Source organism: Andrographis paniculata, unplaced genomic scaffold, assembly GCF_009805555.1.
Source record: "Andrographis paniculata isolate CXL003 unplaced genomic scaffold, ASM980555v1 Contig52END, whole genome shotgun sequence".
NCBI classification, from domain to species: domain Eukaryota; kingdom Viridiplantae; phylum Streptophyta; class Magnoliopsida; order Lamiales; family Acanthaceae; genus Andrographis; species Andrographis paniculata.
The window spans coordinates 5,646,478-5,659,437 of record NW_026137587.1 but is presented as its reverse complement, the minus strand read 5'-3'; the positions used below and the strand labels follow the sequence as shown (position 1 = coordinate 5,659,437).

The 12,960-nt window shown below is 34.3% G+C and overlaps 2 protein-coding genes across 4 annotated transcripts; both read left to right on the top strand.

Annotated features, from left to right (window-relative positions):
• Positions 1-155: 155 nt before the first annotated feature.
• On the top strand, positions 156-5,804 carry LOC127254549 (WPP domain-associated protein). 3 transcript variants are annotated; one of them, XM_051279707.1, is made up of 6 exons: positions 158-500; positions 636-2,914; positions 3,423-3,549; positions 4,195-4,296; positions 4,577-4,654; positions 5,417-5,804. In XM_051279707.1, the coding sequence occupies exons 2-5, from the start codon at positions 672-674 to the stop codon at positions 4,640-4,642; spliced, it is 2,538 nt and encodes an 845-aa protein (XP_051135664.1). In that variant the 5' UTR covers positions 158-500; positions 636-671; the 3' UTR covers positions 4,643-4,654; positions 5,417-5,804. The 3 variants fall into 3 exon arrangements, with proteins under 3 accessions (XP_051135663.1, XP_051135662.1, XP_051135664.1); XM_051279706.1 differs by having other exon boundaries at positions 156-2,914; positions 4,577-4,649; XM_051279705.1 differs by having other exon boundaries at positions 157-2,914.
• A 1,058-nt stretch (positions 5,805-6,862) lies between these two features.
• Positions 6,863-12,456, top strand: LOC127254822 (obg-like ATPase 1). The gene is made up of 12 exons (XM_051280125.1): positions 6,863-7,105; positions 7,516-7,683; positions 7,783-7,906; positions 8,199-8,290; positions 8,526-8,624; positions 9,139-9,252; positions 9,778-9,842; positions 10,098-10,214; positions 10,545-10,620; positions 11,560-11,652; positions 11,982-12,032; positions 12,164-12,456. The coding sequence occupies exons 1-12, from the start codon at positions 7,019-7,021 to the stop codon at positions 12,260-12,262; spliced, it is 1,185 nt and encodes a 394-aa protein (XP_051136082.1). The 5' UTR covers positions 6,863-7,018; the 3' UTR covers positions 12,263-12,456.
• Positions 12,457-12,960: the final 504 nt, after the last annotated feature.

Below are 12,960 nucleotides of genomic sequence, written 5' to 3'. Positions count from 1 at the left end.
AAGATTAATTTTACACACACACACAAATATGTATACTGGACTAAAAATGTATTATTTTGATTTTTTAATAAATTGGAGACTGTCTGCCTCTGCTATTGCTCTGTCAGAGTGGTATAAGTACAAAATAAATATACGCCGCCTGAATATTGGGTGTGACTGTGAGGTGACCCACATTTGCATTTCAGCAAGAAAGTCAAGTCAACTCAAAATCATGGCGTCTGCCCTGCACCTCCCCCTCCGCCATAAACTTCGCAATTTTAACTACCCCCCTCTCCCTCCTTTATCGCATCAAATTCATTCGCTTCCGCTCTCTCTCCGTCCCCAAATTTCTCTCTGTCAACGAACCCTAGCCACCCACCCACTCCTCCTTTTTCAAAATTTGAATTTATTTTAGATTTGTTCTAGCTGCGGAGGCTGGAGCTGGTTTACTAAGCTGCGGAGGCTGGAGCTGGTTTACTAAGCTGCTTCTCTCCGGAATCTATTGGGTTCCGTTCAACTCGGTAAGCGTTATTTACTTGGAAGTGAACTGTATCTGTATGTACCTCTCGTTTCGGGCATTATAAGCTCTGCGGGCTATTTAGTATGGGTCTTGCTTCGAGTTTATGAATATTTGTTCCGGACGAATTCACTTCCAGGTATTCTTGTTACTGCTAATTTTCGCTGTATGTGACATGGAGAGCCAAGAGGTCATGGCGAATGGTTGGAGGGGTGATTCTGCTTTGCACGGGGACGCCCTTGAGTTTGTTAATAGTGAGAATGGTTTCTCTCATGTTGCTGGCGATGACGAAGAGAAGGGGAATTTAGCAGAGGAGGTTTTGGGGGATTTGGAGGAATATTGGGAAGATATCAATGACAGGTTAATGATTTCAAGAATGGTCAGTGATTCTGTTATCAAGGGTATGGTGACTGCTGTGGAGCAAGAGGCAGCCGAGAAGGAACTGGAAGTAGCCAGTTTGAAGGAGTTGCTGTACTCTGATCGAGTAGGAAGTGGAAGATTTGAGCAAGAACTTAAATCTCGAGGTTTTGGGAGGTTTTCGAACCTCCCGACTCTGTGTGTAAAAATTGAAAATAGTAGAGAGGAATTAAATGCTGTAAGGAATCTTACAATAGAACAGTTGGTTAGCGTTAAGAAGGATATTGGATCTGTGAGTGCATCTAATTCGTTGTGGAAGATTGGATCAGGACTCGAATGGCTGGGGTTGGGTGGTGGGAGTTTACCCGAAAAGCAGTGTGCAAGGTTGGTGCATATTGATGAGATACTGCAGAACCTTGAAAAAACAGTGGATATTGTGTGCACGAAGGCCGACGATGTGTTGCATTCTTCTAAGGTTTCACTTTGTGAGTTGCAACAGGAACAAGATATATTAGCCAGCCTTGAGGGTATAGTGATAGAAAGTGTGTTTAAAAGACTTAAAGATGAATTTGAGGAGAAATTGTTGGAACAGTTACAGAATACACAATTTGGTAGAATTCAGAGTATGAATTGGCTTGGAAAGTTCCATGAGCTATCTAATTTAGGTGGTCAGTTGGATGCTATTCTTAAGTCACTCTCCATACATGACTCGGGGTTAGTTTCTCATGGATCACATGATTTAGATCAGTTACATCAAAAGATCTTCACCAATCATGTTACTCCATCATGCGGGGAAAATGGAACACTAGATGCATCAAGTATTCATGTTGCTGAGATCTATGATATTCAGCAGCTGCAACACCTGTCGAAGGAGGGAATGGTAGACTATTTTAATGACATTATAATTAAGATGAAGAGAGAACATGAATCGGCTTTGCATCAGAAGACTGAACAGTATTTCCGTTTAAAACGAGAATACCTGAAAGAGAGGAGTTCCTTTGTGACGCACAGGGACGAAGAATTTGATGTTCTAAGGAAAAAGATTCCTGAAGTTATATCAAAGCTGGAGAACTTCCTCTTGGAAAATGAAAGATTCCCTGCACTGATACACACTTCTGAAAGTATTGGGAACATGAAGCAAAGACTTGAGATCCTTCACTCTGAAAATCAGGAACTGAGAGACTGTCTTGCTGAAAAGCAAAAGGAGGTGAAGCATCTAGAAATGCAGGTTGCAGACTCTGCTGCTCAGCAGTTGCAGCATTCCTTGTCCAAAGAAATGATGCCAAAACTGACAGAAAACCGCAGCTCAGCAGTGGAAGAGTCGCATATGGAAGCTTTGCTGAATGAACTAGTGTTTAATTGTGCTATCAGGAATCAGATTGCTCAGACAAGAAGTGATTCTAATGATAAACACTTGGAGGTCCCCACTGAACAACCAGAAGCTGTTGTTTCTGCCGAAGCAGAAGATAAATATGAAAATGAAGATTCAGAGGTTGAATCATTGATAGCTGAAGGGTTCTGTGGATTGGTATATGCTGAAGCTGTAAAGGATGCAGAGCATAAATTCAGTGACTTGAATAGGGAACTTCTGGTGAATAAAAATATCATAAACTGTCTGGAGGTGAAAGCAGGTGAAAAGGAGAATGAATTAAGCCAGGTGGTTGAAGAGACAAATAAATTAAAACGAGAAATACTTGATATGGGAACTGCAATGGAACAGAAGGAGAAATTAGCAGCTGATTTATCAGTTTCACTATCAAAACAGAGGGAGCAGTTTGAGCAAGCTTCTCAAGAACTAGAGAATATACGGCAACATGCAGCTCAACAACAAACGCTAGTTATTGAAAGCAACCAGGAGTTGCAATTACTGAAGTCTGAACATTTGAAAGCATTGAAACAGATTCAGATTGATAAAATTGAAATGCATAAGCTGAATCAAACGACAGAGATGTTAATGGTTGCCAATAAAAGGGAACTGGAAATGGCTGTTAGTGGGATCTCAAAAATGTTTGATGATTTTGAATGCAGAGCGTCAGGTGTCATAAAGAAAAATAATTTAAGGTATATCAAGCATCTCACACTCTTATGCTTTAATTATTCATGTCATCTTACCCATATAAAGATGTTTCCGTGGGCGAGTGTTGGTGTTTATATGTTTAATTTGGTATTGGGGGTAATTGAAAGTGGAGGCAAGAGCAAAAAAATGGCATTTCTTCTTCAGTTCAGTAGACTCTTGTCAGCATCCTTGTAATAGAATTAAGGGTAGGAAATCCTCTTACAATCTCTATGTTTCCTAAACAGATTTTCAGTGTTATGCTATACAATTTGACTATGATTTGATATGACCTAATTTTATTTTATTTTACTTTTTTATGCACATTGGTCTTCAGTTCTATGATCTTTCTGTGTCATATGTTAGTATATAATTTTTTTAGGTCTCTACTCATCTTTGATTGAAACAATACCATACTATTGTAGCCTCTCTGACACCCAAATTTGGTTTTAGTCAGAATTATGTGAATAGTGAGCTAATTTTTGCTTGACTCTGTATATTGGTTTTTTATGTCAGGTTGGAAAATACAAAAACTCACTTGAAAGATCTTAACGAGATGGCTTATGCACTTAAAAGAAAAGAGCTGACGTATAAACAGAGATTGGAACGAAAATTTGCTGATCTCCAAATGGCTGAGTCTGAGGTAATTAAAAAACTTATGGTAGAAGGCAGGACTGCTAGGTGTTATGTTGTCTTGTGCTACTTATTATCTATATTATGAAGTATAATATACAGTATGGGCCTGGTTATTTCCCAATGCCCCTTTTGACGTGTAAATAAGATGCTATTAATAAATTCTGTTCATAATGGCATAAATCTTCGCTGAAAATTTCTGGGTTTCTACTATAGATCTATCATCTGAAATCTAATGAGAAGCTATGGGTTTGGGAAAGCAGCCTATCTGATCATATTTCTACTGTATTGTTTTGTCTGAACCCATGGTCCATCCTACTTCTGATCACATTCATAATGTAATATTAGGTTCTTTTTTTTCCGTCTGAGGGAATCTTTTAGCAAAGATCATATACATTGGTTGGTATAGTCACAGTTAAAATTGCTAGAGTCACTGCAAAATGAACAGCTGAAGGATGTAGTTGTGGGATCACAGTGTCGGATTGAATAGGATATGGTGTTCTATGTCTGGATCTTTGGAAATGCTTGATATTAATAATGAGGAAGCTTTTGGTTTGTAATTTTTTTCCTTTGATTTGTTGTGCACATAAACATCATTAAGCGATAACAATTGTTTTTCACTGCATTACAGTTGTGCCTGTATTTCCTGTTTCAGGTTGACCTTTTAGGAGACGAGGTTGATGCTTTGTTGAGATTGCTTGAGAAAATATATATCGCACTTGATCACTACTCTCCTATTTTAAAGCATTATCCTGGGGTAAGTGAGATCAACCGACAACTGCTGTAAGATTGTCAAATGGTGTTGATGTGCATGTGTCATGTGGTATGTTTATATCTATCTATATATGCATTCGGTTGCTCGGAAGGACCAGTAAAACTGAGTAGTATTTCATGTTTGCACTTAAAAAATTCTCCTAAGCCTCGTTTTTTATGCACCATTGATTATCATTATTGCCACAAGAATATGAGATCTACAATCAACATTTTATATATCTACTTCCAAACATCAGTGTGACAAATATGGTTTCCTCCAACAGATTATTGAGATCCTGAAACTGGTCAGAAGGGAATTGAGTGGAGAAGCTACTCGGATACATGATTAACTTTTTGGTAAGGTAGGAATACCTTTGACTAAATACTTTCCATTACAATTTTAAGCATGCTCTAGAATGCAAACATAATGCTCTCTATTGTACTGACAAGTATGTCACTGTTTTTTCCCATTTTATTGCTTTTTAATAGTTTCCTAAAGTTCATTTTTGCTTGGAAGGTCATGTTATGAACCCTCTTAAATTTATTATCGACTCCTGTGCTAGTAGTACTCATGCAGTCATTGTATGTTCATAGATTCTCCAAACCATTGAATAATGAGTTCTAGTCAGAAGCAGAGCTAGAAAAGAGTATAAGATAGACAAATATATTATATACCAAAACCTTTATGTAGTGTGCTAAACAATACATTCTCGGATCACACAGCACGCACATATATACATTTTATTCCTAATGCATCTTCATATCTTGAATCATTTTACATAAAAAATCTCTCTTTCAACTGTTTGAAGTAGCTTGTTTCTTTCTATGCAAATGCAACTAAAAGCAATAATTTATTCAGTAGTCTCCAATTTGGATGGCCAATCAAAATGTCTGAACTGGAAAAAGAAATGAACTCCGGACATGGGTACAAGCTCTCCTGTGTGATTTCTTTGTTAATATAATTGATGATTGAGAAAATAGGCAAGAGGAAAGAACAGATACATGTCTTCTGTCATGTAATGTTTGTTAAGTCGAATTCAGACAATAACCTTTATTTCACATCCTTGTATATACTATTTATTATGTACTCCATTGATGGTAATCTATATAATAATCTTCTCCAGGATGCATAGCGTCGAAATGGAAGCTGCATCTTGAAAAAGAGTTGGTAGCTAAGGTCGGATCCTTTTTGCTTGCGCGAGCCCAGCCTTGGAGTTTACCTATTTGTCCATAAAACTAGGGAAGTTTTCAGGTTTTGAAATGCCTTATACTTTCTGTCTTGAAGATTAATAAGGTTGTCTTGTTTGGGTGTAGATGTTTTGATGATCGTCATGTTATAGATTATAGAGCCAAGGGGAGGCTTGTTTTAGAGAATGGATACATACATGTCCTGAAAGGGGAAGGATGTGATCATTCCTTCTACTGTGCAGTTAGTTCCAACTAAATTGCTTTTTATTCAGATTTTCAAATCACTAAAATTTTAGGTTCTGTTTACGGAAAATTTTCTTTCTCTCGATTTTTTTTCTATTTTTTAATAAAAAAAATCTAATTCACTATTTAAATAAAGAATTACCAAGTTAACAGTTTTAAATACGCCTTTTATGACATTTTTTTTTTATATACCCGAAAGTGTGCATTGGGTAAATTCTTGCAAATTTTTTAATTTTTTTTTACTTTTTGTTTATAGCAAGATTTTATTTATCTTGTATTTTAATTTGATGTGATTATAATAATGTAAATGAGGCTAAATTTGTACTATTTTTTTTATCAAATAAAAACTAATACGATTCAGTCAATAAAAAAAATTTATATAAATTTTACCATTTTTATTATTATAAAGATAAAAATGCTCAATTTTTAAATGGTTTTCAAAGTATTTATTATATTTTGTATTTATAATTATTTAATAATTAATTTTTAAATATGATAAAGAATAATTTTTACCTTGAAAAAAATACAAATATAGAATATTATCTTATAAGTTAATTATAATGTAAAATGAATACTATATAAAAAATAATTGATACTAATATAACATAAATATATTTGTTAGATGAGATTTGTTACTTGCTCAAAACATATATAATGGGCATGCAGGAAAAAAAAAAAAAAAAAAAAAAAAAAAAAAGCAAAAAAGCTTCAACGCTGCGTAACAAACATAAAGAAAGAAAAATATGCATCGATGCACTATGGATTTTTAAATTTGAAATATTGGACCATCATGTATTTTTTTTTAGCAAGGGTTGAAAAAACTTCTATATAAAAATGGAGGCCGTCTAAAAGGTTCCATTGTATATTCAGATATACACACGATTAACACAAATAATTTTTAAATTAATTATGTAAAAATTATTTACTATATTAATATAAATGATAATATATGAATAGAAATAACATATTTTTACTTGGAATTGAAGGAGAACATATTTTTTATTTGAAGCCAAAATAAAACAAAACAAAACAAACGACATAATTGATTTGCGTGAAAAAAGTAAAAGGTACCATACGAATGTTTATCGTTTTACTTTTACCCTATTCTTGGTAATTTTGTTAGTATTTAAACAAATTAGTCGAAGGGCTTCCGGAGGGGTTGTGCGCTGTGTGTGTCTGTAAAACCCTTCAACCCTTTCTTCTTCGTTCGTTCACTCACCCACACTGTATTCATCCTGCAATCTCCCCACCTTGGATTAATTTAACAACAGTTTTCAAAGGAGATCGCATTAGGAATGCCTCCCAAAGCAGCGAAATCCAAGGAAGCTCCGGCGGAGAGGCCTATCCTTGGACGCTTTTCATCTCACCTCAAAATTGGAATTGTAAGATTCGTTTTTACCCCCACCACACTTCGCTCGTTTATTCATTTCTGGTTTAAATTATTGATCTTGGTTCTTGCCGATGCTATAACAGTTATGGCTGACTCTGTTATGTAACGGAATGGTTCTTGTTTGTTTCGAAAATTATCGATTTATTCTGGAATTCATGTTCTACTTTTTTGAGTTTTCGATGCTTTTGAGTTATTTGGTGTTGGATTTGAATCTTGCTAATATCTGTTAGGCTTTCCATGGGCTGAAGATAAAGTCATGAATTTATTTATTCGTATGCTATCTCTAATAGAAGAAATGAAATGAATGTTTCATTAGTAAAATAGCAGGAAACAAAAACTAGTACTGCTTCACAATACTCAGTATCTTGTGTTAACAAAGTCTTTATTGTGATGGGCTTTCAGGTTGGGTTACCCAACGTTGGCAAATCCACCCTTTTCAACACACTAACCAAGTTATCTATACCAGCTGAGAACTTCCCTTTCTGTACCATTGAACCCAATGAGGCTCGAGTTAATGTTCCTGATGAGCGATTTGACTGGCTCTGTCAACTCTACAAGCCAAAGAGCGAGGTTCTTGATATGAACTGTTGATATAATATCACTTGATTCATTATGTCTGTGTAAATTTTAAAGATAATATACACTTTTTCTTAAACAATGCAAGGATAGGTATCAGCTTTTCTAGAAGTTCATGATATTGCTGGACTTGTTCGTGGTGCTCATGAAGGACAAGGATTGGGAAACAACTTTTTGTCCCATATCCGTGCTGTTGATGGGATTTTTCATGTTTTACGTGAGCTTATTCTTTCATGTTTCTTTTATTGGTTAATAAATATGCAGTTGGTCTAATGTAGGTACTTTTGTACTTATTCGTGGTGAATTGTCTTATGTTATTCAGTATTTTCTGTACTCTTGTAGTTAGTACGAAATTCTGTATTAAGAGTTTAAACTTTATGCAATGATATTACCAACAAAGTTGAGAAAATGATTGCTCTATCCTTTCTTTTGTTTTTTTTTTTAATTTTATTTTGTTTTAAGTTGGAATGCACTATCTATTATACTTATCATGATTATACTTCCTGCAGGTGCATTTGAAGATCCTGACATTATCCATGTTGATGATTCAGTGGACCCTGTTAGGGATCTAGAGGTTATTTCTGCAGAGTTGCGGCTGAAGGTAAGTTTGGATTGAGTATTAGAGTCTAGACATGTACCTCAATTTAGTTTCAAGAGTTCAGTAATTGGTTTTGTTTGTTAAAAATCTGTTGCTATTCTTGTTCCTTTCCGGTGATGTGTAATGATGTTTTGGAGCATGTGGAGTTGTTCAAAACTTTGAATGCTCTTGAATATCATGGGTTTGGTCCTGGACAGAAATTCTATGTTGGTTTTATATGGTGGCTATGTGTTGGTAGGATCTTGAGTTCATGGCTAGGAAAATTGAGGACCTTGAGAAGAGCATGAAGAGGAGCAATGATAAGCAACTGAAAATTGAGCTTGAACTATGCCTTCGGGTATGTATTCTATATAATTATTTCAAATTCATGTTATCAGCAAACTAAATCAATTTAATTTGCCTTTCTTTGCCAAAAGTTATCTGTGTATACATATTTGATTGGGGATGGATCTGAATTTCAATTGGCAATTCTCATTATCTTTAGACTACTGCATTAATGATTGTATATCAATTTCTTTTAAAGCAGGTTTATGCTCACCTAGGAGTGTTTATATCAGTTTTCCTTGTTTATTGCCATACCAGTGGCATAGTAGGTAAAATAGATGAAAGTAAGAGGCTGCACCTCGGTGTAGTTGGTAGAATATTAGCTACTGAATAGTAACTGATGTAAATTGATAAAAACACTGCTCAGTTAATTTCTATGATATAAGGAATGCGATTATAGCTTATTTAATTTAGCAACTGTTGACACCCAATCTCAGATTATGTAATAATTGCACCTTAACTGCTGACTGCTGTCATGTTAAGGAAAGTTTTGATTCTGAATCTCAATAATTTATGGTTATTATTAGGTCAAAGCATTTCTGGAGGAAGGCAAGGATGTCCGTCTTGTAGATTGGAAAGCTGCTGATGTTGAGATCTTGAATACATTCCAATTGCTCACTGCGAAGCCTGTAGTGTATTTGGTGAGCGTCATTTACTGTTGTAAACCTCAAGTGGTATTTCTTTGCTTTTCCTGCAAGATCTATGTACCTCCTTGAAGGGAAAAACTAGATCCTTCAAACTTGCTTGATGCTACCTTTGAGCGACAATCAAAGGGAATGCCTTTCTAAAGAAATACATTTACTTTAACATTGAAAAATTTTAATCAAGTGCACCCTGCTTTTTTTTAAAAGAAATTGAGATAGTTTCTAGTATCTTAGGATGTAAACTGGTTATTGTAGTTTCATTTATAGATATAGTATAATTTAAGTCAACCCAGAGAATCCTCTGAAAAATATAGTAGGCTAAATTATTCATGTAAAGGTTCACGTATCTTAAAATCCAATGTGTAATATAATTGACTAACATAGAAGAGATGTATCCAATCTTACCCCCAGCTTCAATCCCAAACTATCCACTGTGGAATATGTAGGATTTTGTAATCTTTCATGCTTATTTTAGTTCATATAAAGTAAACTTGCTCGCTTATTTGATTGTGTCCTGAACAGGTAAACATGAATGAAAAAGATTATCAAAGGAAAAAGAACAAGTTTCTCCCGAAAATCCATGCTTGGTATGTATGATCTATGAAATGATACAGTTCTTTAGTCTTTCATTTTTGGAAATCTTCTGGCATTTATGATTTTGGATAGCACTTGTGTAAGTATGGTTTATATATTTACATGAATCATAAGAAAGTTGAACCAAACCAATTCCTTGTATGTCCGTTATAAAAGAAATTTCTCATTGCTTCTTCTGGATATTACATCTACCATCATTTTATCATAGTATATATTTAATTTGAGAAGTTTTTTTTTAAAATTTTCAGGGTGCAGGAGCATGGCGCCGAAACTATAATCCCCTTCAGCTGTGCGCTAGAGAGGAATCTTGCTGATATATCTCCTGATGAAGCTGCTAAGTATTGCGAGGAAAACAAAGTTCAAAGGTTGGTTAGTCTAGTATCTATGATATTGCATTTCCTGGATTTGGAAAATAATTGGATTTGAACTGCCTCTGAATAAAAAATTCACATGATAATCAAAGTCTATTGTTTTGGTGAGGAAAATTATGTTTGTGTGTGTTGTATGTATTGATCTTGTTAACGCTGTATGTGGAAAGTAGTAGATTTCTTGACTAGGATATTTCTTATTCTTGTAACATCTCGGATATATTAGATATTGTGCTTGAGAAGAACCCTATAAATATTGTAGTATGCTTGGAAATTTTTATTTCAAGGGTTAGTAAAATTAAGAAAAGAAAAAATAAACTGTTGCAGTGCCCTTTCAAAGATCATCAAGACTGGATTTGCAGCCATTAATCTCATATACTTTTTTACTGCTGGACCAGACGAGGTACGCCACAGCTATGCTCCGTTGTCATATATATATATATATTCCATTGATCAACTTTGTTGTCTTTTGGTATTTGATTATGTAATCCCACCAATGATTAAAAACTATGAAAAAGGTTCTTTGTCCATATGGATATGCCATGCTGGACTCCAGGTATCAATAAGTTAACTGTAATCATTACTTATATGTCTTTTGAAGCAAAAGGGGGAAATGTACTAATGGTGTGTTTGGTACAAACAAATGAGAGTGGAGAAATGAAAATTGCCTCATTTCTCTTGTTTGGCTGAGCAGTGTTAATATGGGTTAATTTAGCCTATAGATTAGCTTCTCATTAATTGTAATTAGCCTATCCTCTCATTAATTGTAATTAGCCTATTAATTATAATTAGATTGTCTAGCCATTAAGTTAGCCTATAAATTAGTCTTATTAACTGTAAATTATCTATAATTTAGCATTTCATAAGTTTCTTACCATATAGATGAGCCCTTCTTAATCCTATATATACTTTGTACTGTAATCAAAGAAAATCATCAAGTTTTGGAAATGAAACAAATTGTTAAGCAGAATTGGTCAATATGACTTTTCCTTTCCTTTTCTTTTTCGGATGGTGGTTCACTTTCTGGTTGAAACCATTGGTGAATTAAGTATTAGTTTTAGTTTGATGAAATGTAGTGACAAGTAATACTAAGTTGATTATGATACTACTGCAGATTGAGTCTAGTGTGGGAGCATTCAGTTTCCAGATTTGTAATGCAGATTGTTAAGCAATGCCTGTTTTGCTCTAGTTTGAATGATGTTCATAAGAAAATGATCATAATAAAAGGGAATCAATTTGAACCATAGCTTTGCTAAATAAATTAGTAATTTTTCTTTTATCTGTAGATAACTTTGTGAAGTCAGTACTCACAAACCATTAACATCGCTTTGCTCTCTTTCAGGTAAAATGCTGGCAAATTCGTCGCCAGACTAAGGCTCCCCAAGCAGCAGGGGCAATTCACACTGATTTTGAGAAGGGTTTCATTTGTGCTGAGGTACTTTCCTGGCCTTTCCGATAATGGTTTTGATGCATTCATATTACCGAGACTCTCCACTGTTATACTTGTTCCCTTTTTATTGATGAGATTATCTGCACAGTTTTTGCTGTCTTTTCTGTTTATGGATTAAAGAATGGGATTGTGGATGTGATTTTTTAAATTCAATTGTATTGGAGTCTGGTTTCGACATATAGTGGTATGTGAAGAACCTTCAAAAAAGGAAAAAAGAAAGAAATATTTGGTCCAGTTGTCTCCTTGTTTGTCAAGTTGCTTGAATTCCATTTACCCCTCTTTTACCTCACCTGGGATACCGTTCTCCATCATAGGTTATGAAATTTGAAGACCTCAAGGAACTTGGAAATGAGGCAGCAGTGAAGGTAAAAAGCATTTATCCTTTGAAAGGGTTATTATTCATTAAATGATAGGCGGTTTTACTCTTAATGTTGCTTTCTTGACATCTAATACGAGTAATAAACTAATAATAATATCACACTTGGTGTTTGTGCAGGCTGCCGGCAAGTATCGGCAGGAAGGGAAGACGTACATCGTCCAGGATGGAGACATTATATTCTTCAAATTCAATGTTTCTGGTGGAGGCAAGAAGTGAGGTTTTTTCAATATACATACATTCTGTTTCTCCCTCAATTTTTGCGGATCGTTTAAGTGATTTCATGATTATTGTTGTAATGCATAAATACTTGCTTGGAGTATGTGTTTTTGCTTTATAATCTAATCTATCTATTGCTTTAGCAGAAGTATAAAATGGTACATTTTAGGAATGAAATGACTTTTCTCAACTCAGATTATGTAAAACTCTCTGGCACTTACCATTTACCAATAGCATCTGCACCTGACTTTGTTTTGTTGTTAGTTTGTTTTGTGTTTAAATAGAATGCTATACTTTGCAAGAAAAAAATAGTATATCTTACAAGAATTTTGAAGATTGCAGGGGGAATAGAAAAAAAAAAAAAAAAAAAAATCTGAAAAAGAACATAGCCAGTTGTAAACTTGTAATAGGGAAGGGCATCTGAGATTGGGTAGAAAATTCAGGTGAATACTTTACTAGTAATGTAAGTTTATGAATTGTTTTTTATTACAAATATTCAAAAATTACTTTTCACACTATCTATAGTAATATTTGAAAACTACTTCTCTATTTCTTTTGGCAAGATAATTTTGTATACTTTAAACATATTTTAATTAGTGTGTTTGTTTTTAATTTTAGTTTTAAAGACTAAATTTTGAATTTAAATAATTTTTTAATATAACATAAATAAATCTTAATATGGTATTTTAAAATAGTAA

Bases quoted from the DNA above. Each gene is read 5' to 3' on its own strand.
- LOC127254549 (XM_051279706.1), top strand. From the start codon at position 603: ATGAATATTTGTTCCGGACGAATTCACTTCCAGGTATTCTTGTTACTG. The intron at 2,915-3,422 runs GTATATCAAGCA...TTTTTATGTCAG, and splicing joins ATAAAGAAAAATAATTTAAG to GTTGGAAAATACAAAAACTC. The intron at 4,297-4,576 runs GTAAGTGAGATC...TTCCTCCAACAG, and splicing joins TTTTAAAGCATTATCCTGGG to ATTATTGAGATCCTGAAACT.
- LOC127254822 (XM_051280125.1), top strand. From the start codon at position 7,019: ATGCCTCCCAAAGCAGCGAAATCCAAGGAAGCTCCGGCGGAGAGGCCT. The intron at 7,106-7,515 runs GTAAGATTCGTT...ATGGGCTTTCAG, and splicing joins CTCACCTCAAAATTGGAATT to GTTGGGTTACCCAACGTTGG. The intron at 10,621-11,559 runs GTACGCCACAGC...GCTCTCTTTCAG, and splicing joins TTACTGCTGGACCAGACGAG to GTAAAATGCTGGCAAATTCG.